The sequence below is a fragment of the Manduca sexta genome, chromosome 23, assembly GCF_014839805.1.
Source record: "Manduca sexta isolate Smith_Timp_Sample1 chromosome 23, JHU_Msex_v1.0, whole genome shotgun sequence".
NCBI classification, from domain to species: Eukaryota; Metazoa; Arthropoda; class Insecta; order Lepidoptera; family Sphingidae; genus Manduca; species Manduca sexta.
Genome location: NC_051137.1, coordinates 5818991 through 5838440, shown reverse-complemented (window position 1 = coordinate 5838440; position 19450 = coordinate 5818991). Strand labels below are relative to the sequence as shown.

At 34.2% G+C, this 19450-nt stretch overlaps 4 protein-coding genes across 4 annotated transcripts; 2 read left to right on the top strand and 2 right to left on the bottom strand.

The window, feature by feature from the left end:
- Positions 1-437: 437 nt before the first annotated feature.
- Positions 438-4224, top strand: LOC115450541 (tetraspanin-7). Its single transcript, XM_037442039.1, has 5 exons — positions 438-761; positions 2081-2269; positions 2569-2730; positions 2957-3085; positions 3673-4224. Exons 1-5 carry the CDS (start codon positions 684-686, stop codon positions 3826-3828), a joined length of 714 nt encoding a protein of 237 aa, XP_037297936.1. The 5' UTR covers positions 438-683; the 3' UTR covers positions 3829-4224.
- A 1359-nt stretch (positions 4225-5583) lies between these two features.
- Positions 5584-7973, bottom strand: LOC115450518 (general transcription factor IIF subunit 2). Its single transcript, XM_030178561.2, has 4 exons — positions 7481-7973; positions 6500-6711; positions 6045-6170; positions 5584-5825 (listed from the first exon to the last, which is right to left on the bottom strand). The coding sequence occupies exons 1-4, from the start codon at positions 7776-7778 to the stop codon at positions 5655-5657; spliced, it is 807 nt and encodes a 268-aa protein (XP_030034421.1). The 5' UTR covers positions 7779-7973; the 3' UTR covers positions 5584-5654.
- A 407-nt stretch (positions 7974-8380) lies between these two features.
- Positions 8381-15715, top strand: LOC115450517. The gene is made up of 7 exons (XM_030178560.2): positions 8381-8646; positions 10142-10347; positions 10676-10901; positions 11083-11264; positions 11351-11489; positions 11570-11700; positions 11774-15715. The coding sequence occupies exons 1-7, from the start codon at positions 8605-8607 to the stop codon at positions 14055-14057; spliced, it is 3210 nt and encodes a 1069-aa protein (XP_030034420.1). The 5' UTR covers positions 8381-8604; the 3' UTR covers positions 14058-15715.
- A 726-nt stretch (positions 15716-16441) lies between these two features.
- Positions 16442-19368, bottom strand: LOC115450520 (growth hormone-inducible transmembrane protein). The gene is made up of 8 exons (XM_030178562.2): positions 19120-19368; positions 18802-19002; positions 18536-18641; positions 18115-18256; positions 17717-17892; positions 17374-17534; positions 17056-17188; positions 16442-16752 (listed from the first exon to the last, which is right to left on the bottom strand). Exons 2-8 carry the CDS (start codon positions 18989-18991, stop codon positions 16665-16667), a joined length of 996 nt encoding a protein of 331 aa, XP_030034422.1. The 5' UTR covers positions 18992-19002; positions 19120-19368; the 3' UTR covers positions 16442-16664.
- Between the last annotated feature and the right edge of the window lie 82 nt (positions 19369-19450).

Below are 19450 nucleotides of genomic sequence, written 5' to 3'. Positions count from 1 at the left end.
TATTAAAGACTCTTACGACAATCTTTAAATTAGGTATATAATAGTCACATAATTAGGTATAAACCTGTTTATTTACGCGCACACACACCCACGTATTCTATGCCCGAAGGAATTAGCAGAGGCGCAATTAGTGCACCCTTTTCACTTTACTTATTCCGCTCTATTATGTAATAGAGAGTGAGCCCATATCCACATCGAGAAAAGATTCAGATTCTGACAATGAGCAGAAAAACTCACTACACTGCATCCGGCCCCAGGATCGAACCCGAGAAAGCAGTTGCACCGCAAAAAAACTATGCCGCTGAGACAACCTATTTATGTTGCTACCTAATTAATAAGTAAGTAAATATAAATACAATTTAAAAGATCAGTTTTTCAGTAGACATAAGTATTCTTACAGTTAACCAAAAAGTTAACGCTCTTATAAAGAAATGCCGGTTCGGTTTGGCACGAATGAAATAATCAAATTATCAAATCGTGCGTAACGTAGAAATAAATCATCCTAATGCATCACATCTTAAGATGCACTGGAATATTTACAAACAACGAATTGGTAAGAGAAGTCGATATTACGGCGCATGCGCTTTTAATAAACATTAAGTTATTTGACTCCAACCTGATATTTTGGGTTCCGGTCGTTAAAATCTTATTTAATTCGTAATAATCGTTATAGTGAATTAAACATGGGCAACCAATTCGAATATGCAGCAGTCATCGGTTGCATTAAAACGCTCCTCTTCATATTCAACATATTATTTTGGGTAAGAATGCACTTTTATGTATTTAATTATAGTTGCTAGAAGTGTTGCATAAATTATTTTATTACATAAACTCTACCATTTTATTGTATATATAGGTCTGCAACTTTATAGATTTATCTATTTTATGTTATAATTCCGTGTTGTTCGTTGGTAAGGAAATGACAGCTGCAGTCACGACTAACACCTCATCTGTTGGACAATACTTGGTACCCAGGGAACGACTAAATGTCAGTTTTAAAATACCTACTTGAAATCTGATTAGGTTCAATATGAACTTAATACAGGTATAAGTAAAGGTTCATTTACGACAAATCTGCATTTTCTAACTACAAAATTTCCCCCAAAATCAATAACTGATGTTTCTAGAGACCATTAAACATCGACGTAATATTAGGAATTGAAACAGTAACAGCCACTTGGTAGATTTAAGGTCAATTGCCTTGTGGTCACGGTATATAAACTAAAGAGGCTGCCTTGATACAAAATTCTAAAGTTTCAGTCTGAAAGTTATTTATAGGCACAATGAAACACATTCACTTCGATCTCAATTATGAGTACATAACGTTTTGTTCATACTAAACTTACTCATAGGCCTAGTAATATAAATTATGCTAAGGAGACGTGGTATTTCCATTTCTATCGCGCTTTTTAGCTATATGACCACATTAGACAATACACCTATTTTTTACTTCTATAAGCTTTTGTTACAACCGAATAACGGGACGAGCACGCCGCCTGATGAATAACTTTACAATTATTTATAAACAGTAGGAAAATGTAGGTTAGTATTTGTTGTCCCAACTCATGAATTACGGAGCAATGTGTCGCACTACACTGCGTTCAAGATCTTGAGACATTACATGTTAAGTCACGTATAATGCCCGGTATTGCGCTATGTTGTCCATAAAAACGGAATAAAGCAGTGCAAATACACATTGATACTTAAGCTTTGTTCACTGAAATAAACTTTGTAGATATCTACAAGGGAAGATTCTTAGCTGAAACTCCTTACACGTAGTCGGGAGTTCCCAACTCATGTTGTGTGTGTGATCTCTACCACCCATGAACAGCAATTATAATTATACTCATGACTGGCCGTAGACAATTGACGACGTAGCTCTACATGTTTTAAAATTTGAAATCTCCACTTAAGTATCAGCTCTTTACTGTGGGATAACGCGTTAAATATTGCTTTCGCTCCATTTATTCAAAATATGCCTATTTCCAAGTATCTAGTAACGGATGCATTAATAGGTCTTAAGTACATAAATATAATGGATATTACAATAAACCTACTAAATTATAATATACGTTTGTAGTTTTTAGGATTACTCTTCCTAGCGGTCGGCTTCTGGGCGGAGTTTGATCTCAGCAATTACATGGAAATGTCACCGGAATTTTCTGGAACTGCTCCTTACGTGTTCATCGGCATCGGCATGTTAATCCTTGTTGTTAGTTCGATTGCCTTCTCCTGCATAATCAAGGCACAACCAGTCCTACTTTATATTGTGAGTTAAATACTATATACTGCCTACGTACGTACTTATTAACTGCTTATGTAAATATTCACTCTAGTTGTATCAAACGCTTTGTATTTGACGGTTTGAATTGAAACTATCATTTCGACCATAAATGTCTAGCATTTAAAAGAAGAAATGTTTTCCTACTAGACTACAATACTATAGTTCGCATCTAATGATTGTAATTTGCCTACACTAAAGGTATTAGCTATAGAGCTTCGACAGAATAAGGAAATACCAATACTGTTTACCTGAGATGAATATCCATTAATGTCGTTTTCTTATAGTACAGTGGGTTTTTGGCGTGTACCACGATGATGTGCGTTGGACTAATTGCGACGCTGGCATGTTTCCGTCACACATTCGCAAAGGCCTTATACAATGGATTAAATCAAGCAGTCATCAACTACAGCCAACTTAAGACTAATTTGGACTTTGCCCAAGTCAAGGTAATAACATTTTTAACACGTTAATGTCTAAAACTGTTTACCTACTAATGAATCTAGCAGAAGCTTATCGCCAATTTGGATGCAATTTCATTTCCTATAAAAAATCTTTTGTTACTTATGTCACTTGTTTTATTATAATTATTGAGTCAGAGACAAAGACTTGTTTATTAATGTACTGGATAAAATAAAGCTTTATTTGGAAAAACCTAAATCTCTGTTGTTACAGATGCATTGCTGTGGAGTAAATAATTACACCGATTGGATCCGGATGTCGCCGCAACGTGTAATCCCGGTCTCATGCTGTCTGGACCCCAACAACTGCGTCACAGCTAATTACAGTGATGTTTTTCAAAGGGTAATATCTAAATCTAAATCTTTCAACCCAATCTAAATCTAAATCTTTCAACTCAATGATAGACATACGCTTTTTGGGTTGCATAACTGGATATAAGAATTAATAATTATAATAAAAATATCAACCCTGTATTATATATACTTGCCCACTGCTGAGCACGGGCCTCCTCTACTACTGAGAGGGATTAAACCTTAGTCCACCACGCTGGCCTAGTGCGGATTGGTAGACTTCACAAAGAAACTTCGAAATTCCTATAGAGAACTTCTCAGGTGTGCAGGTTTCCTCACGATGTTTTCCTTCACCGTTAAAGCGAACGATAAATTCACAAAGAATACACACATGATTTTAGAAAAGTCAGAGGTGCGGACATTCGTCTTGGCAGTCCGTTCCACACCGAACTAGGCTATCGCCGCTTTCAGCTCGCTCGATATAAGAATTACCATTTTAAATTACGGGCGAGTTTCTACCTGTTATATATTTAAAAGTCTACACAAAGCTGAATTTGATTCCTTAGTCCGCTTCACCTAGATACTACTGGAAGAATTTAAATACAAACAATGTCCCTCAAATAAATATTATGTTTTTAGGGTTGTTACCACGTGATCGCAAAAACTATCGACGACAATGCGGAAATATTCGTGTTTCTGGCCGTCGCTACAACCATTCTGCCGTCATGTGGGACGATACTAGCCTGCGTTCTTGCGAATGTCGTTAATAAATCTAAATACGACGCTATGGATTAAACATCAAAGAATTGAAAAATCTATTTGATATTTCCGGATTTTTATTGCCGAATGTTCACTGAATTTCATAGGACTTCTAATTAAAGACTAAATCGAAATCAATCGAGCCCTTAATGTAAGATTCTCGAAATTTTAATAATTGTATGTGTTTACAGTGTTTACATCGCGTTTATATAGGTGATATATGGATTTGAAAAACAAAAATTATATCTATTCTCCTAAATCTTCAAGTAGTCGATACTTTACTTTAACATTGTTTTCCTAAGGACGTTTTAAATATATAAATGTTCATTAATTATATTGTAAATACGTAAATTATTATAATCTGCACTTGTTAGTGTTAATAGTTCTAAATATTATACTTAATTTTTATTGTTATTAAATATTTACTTGTGTTTTAATTAAACTTAAAAGTTTAAATATTTTGTATTATTTTTTGACCTGCAATCACACAATGTTATTTTTCATGTTAGATTTTTCGCGCTAATCTCAGGAACTGTCGGTTCGAACTGAAAAAAAATGTGTTGGATAGCCCGTTTATCAAGGAAGGCTATATAAATATTAAGTATAATCACGCTATGCGATTATCAATAGGTGCGGAGCAGTAACAAAAAATGTTGCAAAAAGAGGGGAAAATGCTTTATATTCCTTTTTAGAGCTCTTGAGTACGCTGCGTATACGGTTTAAGTTAAGCAAGAATTATGCATGGCGGAATAGTTCCTCTAAAAAAGATCTAAAATATATATTTTAAAACAAAGTCCCACGCCCCATGTTTGCCTGTCGGAAAGCGATAAACTCAAAAACTACCCAACGGATTTCGATGCTATTTGCTATGGAGATAGTACAAACCCCTGAAAAGGATATAGGCTACTTTCTTTCCTGGGAAAATATTTAGAGGGATTTTTATCGCCGAATACTATATCCCAAAATAATTATTCACGCGGGCGGCGCCGTGAGCAAAAGCTATTTTTTTTTCTGCTTTAAATGACGAGACCAGCTTGCCGTTCGCCTGATGGTAAGCAGTACGACCGCCCATAAACAGTAGAAACACCATCCAACCTTGAATTACAGTATTGTTTGGTATTCCACTACGCTCGACATCCTGAGACATGAGATGTTAAGTCTTAATATGTCTAATAGTTACACTGGCTACAATGTCCTTCAAACCAGAACACAACAGTGACTACACGCTGCTGCTTGGCGGCAGAAATAGAAATTGCGGTGGTACCTACCCAAGCGGACTCTCATTTATGACAGACCTACCACCAGTCTGCTAGTTACTTATATGCGTTGACAACTGATGGTTGTAAGTAGGGCTTCTTTGGGGAAATTTCGAAAATAAGGAAAAATCTTTCATTAAAAAGTACAGGAAGGGTACAAAAAATTATCGAATTACAACTTTCGAGAATTAGCGTGCCCCCAAACATAAATGACAAAAAAGGTCTGGTTGTAAGTATCTTCTAACATATTTAGCGGAAGCTACCGGACGAAATGGAAAAATTAGAGATGAAAGCTGTGCCGGATTTGTCAATAGGCAATTAAGGCCGCGACTCAGGAAACGGCATGGCAAATTTGTAATCAGAGGTATTTTTTTGGCAAAATAAGCACCCGCAGGCCGTGCGGGGCGGCACGGACTCAGTGACCTTTTATACTTAAGAACTATAATTTCTTTTAAATTCGGCACTGGATGAAAAGCAATCCAAGATTGCCAGACAAAACAAAAGAATTTGGTATTATAAAAAAAAAACGTTCAAAAATGTAGTAATCAACATAGGCTTTATTCAAGTTTCCTTACTGTCAAAATAAATATTAATATTGTTAAATAATCAGTCACTATCAGAGCCCTTTTTGTCCTCCTTGGTCTCAACAGGAACATCTTGTTTATAATGTCTGTACTCTGGCTTCAACTCCCACATATTCTTATGTGGATTCTTTATATTATAATTGCATACTTCTTTCAAAATCCCTTTCAAATAAACAATTGGTTGCCTTGTGATCTGTAAAAAGTGAGAAATTTTATTGAAAATTCAGAAGTTTTGTGGGATTCCAAATAAAGAACTAGCAATATGCAATCGAAAAGTGGCCCTCGCTCGCCTTCTCTTTTACTATTAAGCTGACAAACAAAGAGCTTTTATCAACTCCAATGAGAGTAATTTTTAAAATGTATGTAATAATTTAGTTTTAATTTTCTGTCAGATTGATACTATATACATTACCTTTTGCAAATCCTTAATGTTATAATATTGATGTTTCTCAAATGCAGCAAACAACATATTGAGCACAGCATCTTTGTCATCACGAGCTTTCTTTCCTTCAGCCTTCTTCCTTTCTTGATATTCAATCTGTAAAAATATCATAGTCAATAAAGATGTTTAACATGTCATAATTTTTAAGTTGCAAGTCTACACTTCTTTCTTCTGGGAGTTCTGATTAAGAAGGGCACAGTAGCATATTATTATAATCCCATATTTTTTTATTATTGCAAGACGGTACAGTATTGAATCTGCATCAAGGTATTGGACAATGTTATTCTTGTTGCACTTAAATCACAATTATCATTCCCAATAGTACATAGCTTATAATAATACAGTTGTACCTTTTCTTTTTTTAGAAAATTTACAGATGTCTGTTTTTTATCAATACAATGACCTATTTAAAAAAATATAATTACATTATGCCGATGATCAGAAACAGGTTTGAAGTTCTGCACTATTCTGTCCAGTTGCTGGACTTGTCGTTGTGGTGTGGATGCCTTTTTAATAGATTCAAACTTTAGTTTGTAATATGTGGTGTCATCATAAGGCCTGCATTCTAATTTCTGAACAATCCTACCTTCCATATAAAGTTTTTCAGATTCAGGTACTATTGCGGTGGAATCAGATGCTGTAAATTAAAATCAATTATAAACATTATTGAAATTCCAAGTTAGACTAGCTTGTAGAATATTTGCAACAAACCCATAATAAAAGATAACAATTTCATATCCCAAGTTTTGCTGCAAATAAAAAATTCTTTCTTATATACAGATTTAGACAATATATAATGTTGTGGTCTTAAAACTTGATTTAACCAGACATTGGGAGCATTATTATATAACTTACAATATTATTACTGTCCAGTTATGACTTTGCAATCTATTAGTTTGCTTATTATATATTTTTCAAATAAACATTTACCATTAATCATTACTAAATCATGGACCAACAGTATCTTCAAGAAAATGTACCAAATTAGTTTTAATCCTTAAAACACAATTTATAGCCCGGAACGTATTCAAATGCTGTACACAAAAACATATGCTGAACTAACCAAGGGTAGAATTTGATAGCTATGATTTACATAAGAAGAAAGCAAGAACAATTATATTTGTAAATGGTACATCATTCTTAATTTGCATATTCACCAGTCATTTACAGAGATGTAAACAGATATCTACTCGCCAATCTAAATTGAATTCTTTATTTTTGATGTGATTTGATTTTGTAAAACATAGAGTTGTAAATTCAGAACTAATAGCCAGTAATAATAATGGAATTATTTTAACTGTGTGGTATATTAGGAAGTGTTGGGCGATATTTCCTATTGCGTTTCAATTCCTCGAAATGATTGGTGTATACACTGTATTTCGTAAGTCAAGAACTAATATACTTACGAACAACATGAGAGAACACTCCCAAAGACTGCCTCGTCACATTTGAAACGTTCAGCCTATGTTCCTTTGGTATACTCTGTTCACCTTTCTCTTTTAAACACAGCACTGCTTCGGGCAACGATAACTGCACCTGAGCACGCTGGCCAGGCACCCGAGATATCTTCAATTTACCTACTGCTATGTCCCCTGGGGCTTTCTCCCATTTATTAGCAATGTACTTGGGTACCTTCACAAGCCATACGCCTCTGCCTGTGTTAGACAAATCCAATTCTCTATCGATGTGATTAACACTAGCCATTTCCAATAAATGAAAAGGAAATATAAGGATTTTAAACTTTATTTTTATTGTACTATTGATCTTTTGGGCCACATTCGATGCGTGAGTTTATTTGTGCAAAAATATGTAAGATACCTTTGCAAATTTATGTAAAATGCACGTAAAACGCAAAATACTTCAATTTTTATCCTGTGCATATGACAATTGACAACTCACAATTGACAGTTCACAGATAAGTATAACGAACATATGGATATGAACTAAAAAAAATACTGGTATTTACAAATAACAAATATGTACTACATATATAATTGAATATATTAAAAAAGGCAACCTTGTTGGCGGGCGAGCGGTTCGCAGTGTCCGCTCCCATGATCCGCCTCGCTGCGGCCTGCTGCGACCCATCTGTTGTGGAAGCACTTCCATACAAAGTGTATGGCAGGTCGATTTTTGTAATTTGACCCAATCCGTCCCGCTTCGCACCTGCAGGTAGACACAGTCCATAATTGGAAGACTTGTATGGTCAATGAAGACTTGCAAGTATTTCAGATTCAATATAGATGTAACTGCCTATGCTAAAGACCTATGCAGTACAGGGTTACGTCAAATGTCAAAGTTATCAAACTTGTCAAATCAAATGTCCATTGATGTTGGTTGGTGTTGGTGAAAAGGATTCGTCGTTTACTGACATTTGGTGAATAAAATCAAGTCCATTTTGTGCGGATGTTTTAAAAATGTGTAATTTACTTGTTATAAATATAAATGTTTATTGTATGTTTCGTGATGTGTAACCAGATTCCAACTAATTAATCACTACTTGCTAGTCCATGAACAGTAATGTGAAATCATGTTTGGGTATAGTAAAGAAGCTGTTAGAGTGAAAGTCAAGGTTTGTTAAATCTCGTCAAAGAATTTGCAGTTAAACCAATCATTTTGTATAATTTTTACGAATACAAAGATTGTCGTATTAACTAATTCATGTAAATAATAGATAGAAATGTTTGGCCACTTAACCCACTTTATACTTTGTTTCTTGAACAATCAATATTTATGAATATGTTTTTTAAAAGTGTGTCATCAACTGCATAAAATTACGCACTATCATATTTAAAAAATTATGCACTAATAAAATGACAGAGGTACCTACAAACTAAATTGGTCTACATAAAAAAAATATGCACATAAACTACACATCATATTATTAAAATACAGCTTTTTTTATTTTTCTTTACAGTGAATAAGAAATTTAGGCAGATTTTTTATGCACCAATTATGATTAATATGCAACTGATCAATTTAAAATTGAAAGCTAATTTGAATTCTATAATGTAATGATATATATCAGGTAAATAATATATAATATGTACCACAAACTAACAATTAGCTTATTACTTCCATGACACATATCCAAAAATACAATGTATCAAAATACTATTATTTTTGTATCAATTTTACCATTTTTATCATTCTTATACAGATGTCTGTGTGTAATTAAAAAAATACTTTGCTTTAAAAAAGACTTGGTAAAATAAGCCTTTTTTGTGTTGTTTATTTATATTAAAATAGTTCTATTTAATATATTTTTTTACTAATAACTTACTGTTATTGGTTGTATATTTTCTGGTGTTAAGTTGCCAAGTTACAGGTAAAAACTTTTTTAATTTGTACACATTTTGATTAGCTAAAACTAGATATTACTGAGTGCCAAGTCTTTTGGATGGTGTTCATATCAACACAAACATTCTTGAGCTATTCATTCCATACTTGATATAGTGAGAGTAATAAGTAAAAATATGCACAAAATTATATATAATTTTTATTTAAATTAATTGTAGGTTGTGTTGAATTTGTTGAACTACCAATGTGTTGTTTAAAATATTGTCAACCTAATAGTGTTAGTTACAAATTACTTAATTATTATTGATAAGTACTCTGGAAGTAGATGGATGGAGTCAATTTGAGGGGCATTTTCATTAAGTAAAGATAACATTTTGCAGAAAGATAATGCTTTTATTTTCATGTAGACGGTCTTCTAAAAATGTGGTTAATGCACCATTTTGCTAGGGATATGGCTTTATCTACAACTCTAATTAAAATAAAATACAACATAGACCTGCCCAACATCTAGTGAAAGATTAATCAGTCTTTTTTCATTGAATTTTCAATACAGGCCACTTACCTAAAGAAACAACTTTTCAAGAAAACAATAAATTTAATATATAAAACTTAAGCCCATAACATGGCTACTGATAATATATATTTTTTTTTTATGTATGATCTGAGTAATAAATAAATCTGTGTGCAGCATTGCATAGATATATAATACATGGCTAACATTATATAACAATATGTAAACTATATTTGCACCATATTTCATTCAACAGAAATGTGAAGGAAAACTCCAGCCAGAATTAAGGAAGTTCTCAGTGGATCCACAAATAACTTCATTAGAAGTGTTACAAAGCATTTTAATAAAGGCATTTGATATCAAATCTGACTTTACATTATCATACAGAACTGTTGATGACTATGGGCTAGAAGTGTATCTGCCCCTTCTCTCTGATTGGGATTTGGATGCTGCATTCCTCAAGTGAGTAAATTCTGAATTAGGAATAACTTTATATTTTCCAAGGGCAGTTTATTTTAGAGTACATTCTACAAAATAAAACATAGAATTAGTTCTGCATGGTCGGTTGGGTTTCAAGGTATCTTCACATTTTTAAACTTTCATTTTTGTTGTAAGTGCAACCTACATTTTACGTAATGTGTTTTTATAGTATCAATTTTGCAAACATATTTTGATGTATTTTCTTAAATTTACATAAACTGTTTTAATATAAATTTTCAATGAAATGAAATAATTTAAATAATTCATTTCAATATTTTATAACATATATTTAAAATTGGAATTGGTTTAGGGCTCATAACATAGCTCTTACACAAAGGTCAGAGCCATGTGTTCAATTAAAAGTGGATATGAAACCCTTTGCGGAAGCTTCAGAGGATTGGGAGCCACCAGTAGTGACATCCACTGCAAGTATGGTGAACCAAATGAGCAGAGAGCAACCTACTGTGGCTCCCCCACCAAATCAGGCAGAGAAACAGGAAACGCAAACTGGTTTTCCGGGACTAATCATGAACCAGGTCAGCCAAAAAAAAATATTATTTTCTTCTTCTAATTTCAATTTCTATGTACAAAACGATAGTAAACTTAATCTCTCAATGGCTCAGTATAGCTCTCGTACAAATATAACTTAGTATTGGTGGATATTATAAGTATATATTTTTTTAATGCTCTCTATTTACAAGTACTGTATTCTGGCAGGTTGAGAAAACATTTAACATGGTATCAAGAGCACTGAACTTGTACGAAGATCCGAACACACCTCCACGACCACCGCTCAGCGACATTGAATTCAGGGCATTCCTCGATACAGTTGGTCAAATCACTAACACCGCCAAGCTAAGAGAAGTCATTTACTGCGGCGGTATAGATCCTAGTTTAAGGTATTTTTGCGATTATTCATAGTACAAATTCATTTATGCATATTCCATATTTAGAAATGTATAAGATAATAACACTTTATTTACAGAAAAGTAGTGTGGAAACATATTTTAAATGTGTACCCAGATGGCATGACGGGTAAAGAGAGGATGGACTACATCAAAAGAAAAGCCAACGAGTATTACGGGCTTAGAGCGCGTTGGAAAGACTGCATACAAAGAGGAAAGGTAAGAACAAAAATAAATAAAACTAAATTGCTATAAAATACGCAATCATTTGACGAACTAAATTACTGTGCTTGTTACAGGTAAACGCGGATCTAGCATATGTTACAAGTATGGTTCGTAAAGATGTCTTACGTACCGATCGCCATCATAATTTCTACGCGGGTAGCGACGATAATCAAAACATCGCTTCCCTCTTCAACATATTAACGACGTAAGTAAAGCTTTTTGGAAACCAGCGCGTTTGACTCAATAGTATAAAATATATTTTAAACGTTCTGTTACAGATACGCAATTAACCATCCGACCGTCAGCTATTGTCAAGGAATGTCCGACCTGGCTTCGCCTTTATTAGTAACAATGGGTGATGAAGCTCACGCCTATATCTGTCTTTGTGCTCTCATGACCCGATTGTATCCTAACTTTCTATTGGACGGTGAAGCAATGACTCTCAAGTTTACGCATTTAACAGAATCATTGCAAGTTTATGACCCTGATTTCTATAACTATTTGAAGTCGCAACAAGCAGATGATTTGCTATTTTGCTACAGATGGTTACTCTTGGAAATGAAACGAGAGTTTGCGTTCGATGATGCACTCAGAATGCTCGAAGTATTATGGGCATCGCTGCCTCAAAAAACACCGTCAGTAGAATTACCTTTAAAAGAAAAAGAATTTGATCCGAGCATAGATCTGGACGAGGATCCGCCCCCTGTAAGTCCATTAATTAAAGCGCCACGAGAAAATGCGTACACGAAAGTTTGTGCGATTAGACGTCAGAGTTCTAGTTTTAGCTTAGCCAACACGAAAGCTCCAAAACTTGCGGTTTGTAAACAAATGAATCACAGTCTTGACGAGAATGCGACACGCTGTAACGTCCCAAATTCGTCTCTTAAACATTCGAAAGAGTTCCAAAGTTTGGATGACGCTGCATTACAAATTCAAAATACACAGCTGTATAACCAAGATTGCGAAAAAAATAAAGAAAATAGTTTATTATTAAAAGAATCAAAGATTCATGCGAGACGCAGTATGAAAAGTGTACCAGAGCACGGAAAAATTGAAACTCAAGACTCGGTCACAACAACATGGTCTAGCACTGGTAATCTTATGAATGGATCAGCCCATGCTGAACAAAAAGAAACTCCTTTGGGCAATCAAATTAGACTTCTTAGAGATCGCATATCCATTCATAACAATAAATTCTTCTCATCTTTAGATAAACTTGATGACTCCATCGCCACAGATTCAAATAAACCAAAAGTAAAGATGATAAAAAATTTAAATGAATTTCTAAATTTTGCGACAGGGAGTAAAAATACGGCTCAAAATACAAGTGCTCCAGAAATTTCTTCTGGAAAAGAATGTCCAAATATCACACTTACGCAAAGCGAAGGAAAATCACATACGCTAGAAGAAAAGCGATATAAATTAAATAAAAAAAATAGTACTGATCAAAACGAAGGCAGTAGTCCGGACGATTCCCAGGAATACTACCCCATGACGACGTCGATGACAAGAGAGTTGAGGCTAGAATTAGAACATTTGGATCGGCACGTATTTGGAGCCTCGTACATTAACAGGTGCAGCATAATGTGCGATTCTCCGTCTGAGTCGACTAGTACCGATGACAAGCCTACTAATGAGTGCACGGAAATAAAACAAGAGTCGGTAGCTGTCGATGTATTAGAAGCACGGACTGAAATTATGGAATTAACCGACGTTATGAAAAAATCACCTTTACTCGATACTTTAAAATCAAATGCAAGAAGTGCCGAGGATATTTACCTTTGGGAGAACCCATTACATAGAAACACGCCCACAACACGAACTACTACAAGCTGTCCTCAAACACCGGACGAGCAGGCAGAACTGGACTTCGATGGCGACACGGGCGAAATATTTGAGGAACATTCAGGGAAAAAATCTGTAACACCAATAAAATTATTGAGAAAAACCAAGTCAACGGAACCTCCAGAAATACCTAAGGACACCAAAACGTCGAACCGTCACTCCAGTGAGTCAGATTCTTCTGAAAAAGATGAAAATATTGAACCGTTCCCTCTCACAACAGACAACAGAGTTAATCTACAAGGTATGACGAATACTTCACGATCGCAGAAATTTTTCTCTAGTATGTCGCAGGAATTAGAAAATGCCAGAAAGAATTGTGAATCGCTTTTGAATGTAAAACAAACTAATTTACACAGTGTTGCTTCAACCATAAATAGTTTTCAAAAGAAATACGAAGTTTTCAAACCTCCAGTACAAAAAACAGTAAGCGTATCTACAGTGGCACCTGATAGTTCTACGAAGGGTAGTATTAGTAGTCTCCCCCCACCCGTCGTATTTGGGGGAGGAAACCCTTTCTTAATGTTTCTTTGTTTAACTGTGCTGTTGCAACATAGAGATTACATAATGCGCAATCGTATGGATTATAACGAATTAGCCATGCATTTTGACAAAATGGTTCGTAAACACAATGTTAACAGGGTACTTAATCAAGCTAGGCAGATGTACGCTATGTACTTAAAGCATCAAGCTCATAAGACTGCCGACGTCTCTTCTTAACTCGAGGACTGAAATAATACCATTTAAAGGATCTCCAGTGACTTTATTGCTCATTGATAGTATGAAATTTCGATCATAATAATTTGTTTCTAATATATAGTTGTAGATGTTATGTTTAAAAAAAGATATTTTCCTAATGCAAGACAGTTTCAATCGTAGCTATTTTTCTAGATGACAGTACCATAATTATTAATCCATACGATCCGATCTTTCCTATTTAGTTATATTACTATATTTTAAACAATATATTTGATTTATTTATTTAAATGTGATTTAATGAATTCCAAAGAGCTTTTATTTTTATAAATTGTGATATTTTCTATTAGCTTTATTTTAATTATATAATAATTATTAAATACCTATGTGTTCCATTTACAACAGTATTTATATACCCAAAAAATATTTTTCATATTATAAATTTCATTATTTAAAATACAACACACTAATTTTATATTGGAATTATGATTTTGTTTCTAATTAGCGGACAAACTGCTAGATGATTTATACCGGGCTCCAGATTTGATTTATTATTTAGTTTATGTAAACACATGGCTTTACTCAACCTATTTTGGTAACTAAGACATAATTATTAATTTCCGCACTCTAAAGTCCGAAGTCTCGGATTCAAATTCCGGATGATAGGTTCGCCCCTTATCATATCATGGACGAAATACTCACGGTGAAAAGTGGGTGCTCTAGAATTTCCACCTAGACAGGCAAATACGCCTAGGACATTGTTTTTATATTGGCTATGACTTTTACTTTTAACAAAAAAATGGAAAATCACAAAAAATTACAGAAAAACATTTCGATAATCTAAATCATATTAATGAAATGGCAGTTGTTGACATAGATATTAACGAAAAAGAATTTGGAATAAGGTAAAAATTTTGGAAAGTTTTTTTCACGTTAAGAAACATTGTGCAACATGCAATTACGGTCAAGGGTTTTAAAATGTTACTCTTATTACGCCCTATGTAATAAATGCTGAATGTTGTTATGGCATAACGACTAGCTTGTATATCAAACGGTCTAACAAAAATGTTACCCTTTTCTTTGTATGAATTATGAATGTAACATCGTCATTTTATTGAAAACAATATGAAACATTTGTTTTACTTACTAAAATATTTCTTGAAGTGAATCTAACGTCTAGTATAATGATTTCACAAATAGGTGTTGTTTTTAAAAGTAATTGGTCAAAAGTTTATTGACTATTAACAGAAATATTGTTAAAAATGTCCTTCTCCACATTTTTTTATGAAGTTACATTTCGCGCTATTTTTCAGTTTTATTGTTCATAATAATTTTTTTTGGGTATGCAAAAAATATTATTTAATTGTATCATATTATTATAATGTAAGTACCCTTATGCACAATTATCTATCTTTTCATATTCTAACTGTATAATAATACGTATCTATAAATTTAAATAAAACTGAACACAGCAAAATTTAAACGGAACCTAGTGTTATCTTCTATATGCATAATATGACGAAATATAACTTTACTACCTTACCTGCTTACTGCTGCCTACTCCATAGTCCCCCATATAATTATACAGTAGGTATAAAATTACGTTTTGTAAGTTGTAACTCAATGCTACTCGCAGTATGTATCTTTTTAATATGTAAATAAAACTTATTGAAATTGGTATACATTGTTTGCTTTTCATTTCGCCCTTTGCATGCAGTGGTTTGGATATCACCCATGGCTGTTTTACACAGGGGCTCAATTAAAAAAGCCTTTCCTATGTTTTTTTACATTACTCTTCAAATTTCTCTACATATAACATTACTATCATGTGTAAAAATACGTAATATTAAATCATATTTCTTGTCAAACATCCGTGATAATCGATAGAAAGGGTTCGATAACTTAACTTCTGAGCTGAGTATAAACCTATATTACAGAAGTCCGATGCTTTGCCTGAGAGTTGACTACCCCGAGGTGTTTTTTTTTTCAAATTCAGACTTCGCAGTCAACACCGGGGGAAATAAGCTAACGGTATACTACGAATCCCCCGGCTTAACGACTGCAGGACCCTGGAGGAAGGAGAAAATAACAGGATGGGGGGAGTGAAGTGGGAAAGGAAATGTTCGCGATCCCTTATAGGCCTCAATGTGTTATACAACCACGTGGTATACACACGGCACTGTGTGCCTAGGGCCGCGACAAATGTTCCCCTATCCATGGGCGTGCATTTAATGTGGGGACCAAGCTCGGTTGCGTGTTGCTTGCGGTTTGACGTGAGATAAGCGGCCGGACGTAAAACGTAAAAACTCAAGGGTTATAGTTTAAAAGTAGGGAACAAAAGGCTCGGGTGAAAAAAAAATTACATTTGACACCAGGCATCGTATAGAAAAACTGGATTAAAACAAGCATTTTTCAGCTACGTATAACTTGTTAATTTATTTCCACCAAGTGTTACACCGGGACAACATTAGCCTACACAATAATATCACATTCAAGACACTCGAGCCAGAGACTACAAGTTGATTGAAATAATTTATTGATTATACAATAATTATTTAAATATCGGAACATAGCACTATGTGTGACTATATAAGTATACAGTCTATCGAATGAATTTAAATATCACGTAATCTACTTCCTCTTGTTGCCGCCGGCGCCTGATAAAATCATAGCGATGCGCATGAAAATGTTGAGTACGTCCAGATATACGGAAATGGCCCTGAAATAATAATAGAAACTTTTTTAGTGAATATGTATAATGTAGTCAGCTCTGTTGTATAAAATTAGATTAATTTATTTTGAAAATTTCTTTGATAATAGTTTTATACTGATTGGGCTAATATTGCATTAAAAATTTGGTGCAAACAAAGCAATAGTCCATGAGACCGTTAAGTATAAACTTTTCTTGAATGCTAAATGAATCATCATTACTTAGAGGTATAATTATTTTAACAGTAATATTCCAAAACAACTTATCATCGGAAAACAGTTCTATCGACTACGATAATTTTATTTAACTTACGAATTGATTGGGTCATAGGGTTGGTAGCCATAAGGTGGATGCATCTCTGCACGCTTTATAATAGCTTGGGTATCGTACAACAGGAAACCGCTGAATACTATCAAACCGCCATACAAACTGAGAGAATAAAGTCCTGTAATATAAATCATATATATTAAAAACAAGGCAGTTTGACAACATGCATATAGAGTATACAGGCTTATTAACAGGCTTATAGATTATATAAGATAAACGAACATCTACTCAATTTCAATACTTTTTAAGGCCTATTAATTCTAGAGTGATATAATATGCGAAATCCACTGTTTCTGATCTCACCTGCGCCAAGTGCGGATGTTGGCGGTAGGAACATTCCGGCGAGCGAAGCGGCGAACACGGCGCCCAGACCCATTGCCAGCGGTGCGCGCATATTCAAGAACTCACCCGACGGCGCACACACCGCCAACGTGCTGAGGCCCGCCACCACGCCTCCCGTGTACCTATATATATCAACTTTACAATATCTTGTTATGACTTTATACGTTATGAAAAAATCATAATTAATAAAAAAATATTAATTGATTTGTCTGACAATGCATTGTAATTAGAAAATAACCTATGGATATAGTTTAGTACTCTAAAATTATTATTTAAATGTTATATTTCTGAGCAAAAGGCTTACCAAGCAGCCCTCATAAGGATAGGCCCACCGAGGAAGCAAATAGGTGCAATAACTGCACCCATGATGCCAGTGTGCACCATCCATGCCAATTGTTTAGCTCCAACTCCTGGCTTATACTCCATGCCCCGCACAACCATACCAGATCCAATCATTAAGCCCATTGTTACTATTATTGACTGAAAAAAGAAAGGATTACCATTTATTTTAAATATTTTATGTTGGATTCATAATTCTTCGTTTTATTTATGGTATGTGACATTGCAGGCAGTGTCAATGAGCCATCCAAAGAAAACATGGGTAAAAGAGAAATTTTAAACAGCACAAATGGTATTTGGAAAGAATAGTTTCATAAGCTATCAGATCTTTAGAAAAAATACATGACTATATATATTACTTACCATCCATCCATTTCTTGTGACCAAATTGAGTAGTGCAGGAGTTCTAAATACTGTGATTGCACTACCAGCAGTTAGAACCAGAGAGCCAGCAATATATCCATATGTAGCCTTGATGCGATCCTTTACATATTGTGGCCAGATACTGGAAAATATCAATTATTTAGTATCTATTGATAAAACTAATGTATAGACCTTGGGTAAGTGGCAAACATAGCTCCATTCTAATTTCACAAAGATGTGTGAAAAACAATGAGTCATTTACATTTTACTGAGCCTTGATTTTCCTAAAACATATTTTTCCCATACAATGACATCCTAAATTTCAATAAATAATAAAATTAAAATATTCTGTAATGACCCATGTTAATCGGGTACAGCACACTTATCCATCATTCTTATCTTGTTTGTATAAGTGACTTACTGCGCCTCCTGTAAAGTGCCAGGCTTCACACCAGATCCATAGTAGCAAAGTGCCACAAGGCCTACAGCTGATGCACCTGCCAATGCACCCTTTCCCAAACTGAAAGCTGAAATATATAATTTTTAATTTTAATATCAATAAAAAGACCACTGTAAAATCAAATGCAAATTGCTTCTAGATTTTTAAGTACTTATGAAATATACAGTTGATTCAATAATTAGGTTATAGTATTAAAATAATGTACGAGAACTTTTATTGCTATTTACCATTAGGTCCAGCTGGTGCCATAAGTTTCTCCCATAATGTGGGTTGTGTTCTTGTGGCGACTCTGGAGCGAGGTTCTCTTGCATAGTTCCTGACGACATAGTTTTTGGGCACGAATCTCTGCGGGACCGGAGTTTTCAGCGTGTGCGATACAGTTAAAGCCGACCGGGCTAGACACATTCGAGACAACATTATGATGCAACCTGCAGGCAAGACATAAAATAGCGTAAATTGAGACAGGTAAAATTACTCATTTATATAATACAATGTTTTTAAACTTAAAACACTTAAAAATTGTAAGGAATAGAAAAAATACTTGCCGTGTTGTGTTTACTTTTTGCGTAGAAAATATCAACTGATTTATTTTCGTCGCACCGATAAAAATATTATAAAAGCGATGAATTAGCGGAATACAGTTCTGTATGAATAATCTCTTGAGTAGTTACGTTCGCAGATATATTTACAAGCCGGTTATGAAATAACTTGCTAAAAATTCCTAGGTTCTCTGAAATCTGTACTGTTCTGGAAAATGGAAATTGATTTTTATTATTTTTAACCTGTTATTTTTCTTTTTAATAATTCTCATACCGCTCTGGCTACTTTGTTTTTAGTCGATCTATGTTACCAAATGAAAATTTGACATCTTGGCAT

Excerpts from the sequence above, each read along its gene's own strand:
- LOC115450541 (XM_037442039.1), top strand. The coding sequence starts at position 684 with ATGGGCAACCAATTCGAATATGCAGCAGTCATCGGTTGCATTAAAACG. Across the intron at positions 762-2,080 it reads TATTCAACATATTATTTTGG|TTTTTAGGATTACTCTTCCT; the intron begins GTAAGAATGCAC and ends ATACGTTTGTAG. Across the intron at positions 3,086-3,672 it reads ACAGTGATGTTTTTCAAAGG|GGTTGTTACCACGTGATCGC; the intron begins GTAATATCTAAA and ends TTATGTTTTTAG.
- LOC115450518 (XM_030178561.2), bottom strand. The coding sequence starts at position 7,778 with ATGGCTAGTGTTAATCACATCGATAGAGAATTGGATTTGTCTAACACA. Across the intron at positions 6,712-7,480 it reads AGTGTTCTCTCATGTTGTTC|CATCTGATTCCACCGCAATA; the intron begins GTAAGTATATTA and ends TTTAATTTACAG. Across the intron at positions 6,171-6,499 it reads TTTCTGATCATCGGCATAAT|ATTGAATATCAAGAAAGGAA; the intron begins GTAATTATATTT and ends ATATTTTTACAG.
- LOC115450517 (XM_030178560.2), top strand. The coding sequence starts at position 8,605 with ATGTTTGGGTATAGTAAAGAAGCTGTTAGAGTGAAAGTCAAG. Across the intron at positions 10,348-10,675 it reads TTGGATGCTGCATTCCTCAA|GGCTCATAACATAGCTCTTA; the intron begins GTGAGTAAATTC and ends GAATTGGTTTAG. Across the intron at positions 11,265-11,350 it reads GGTATAGATCCTAGTTTAAG|AAAAGTAGTGTGGAAACATA; the intron begins GTATTTTTGCGA and ends CTTTATTTACAG.
- LOC115450520 (XM_030178562.2), bottom strand. The coding sequence starts at position 18,991 with ATGTTGTCTCGAATGTGTCTAGCCCGGTCGGCTTTAACTGTATCGCAC. Across the intron at positions 18,257-18,535 it reads GGCACTTTACAGGAGGCGCA|TATCTGGCCACAATATGTAA; the intron begins GTAAGTCACTTA and ends GATATTTTCCAG. Across the intron at positions 17,893-18,114 it reads TCACAAGAAATGGATGGATG|TCAATAATAGTAACAATGGG; the intron begins GTAAGTAATATA and ends TTCTTTTTTCAG.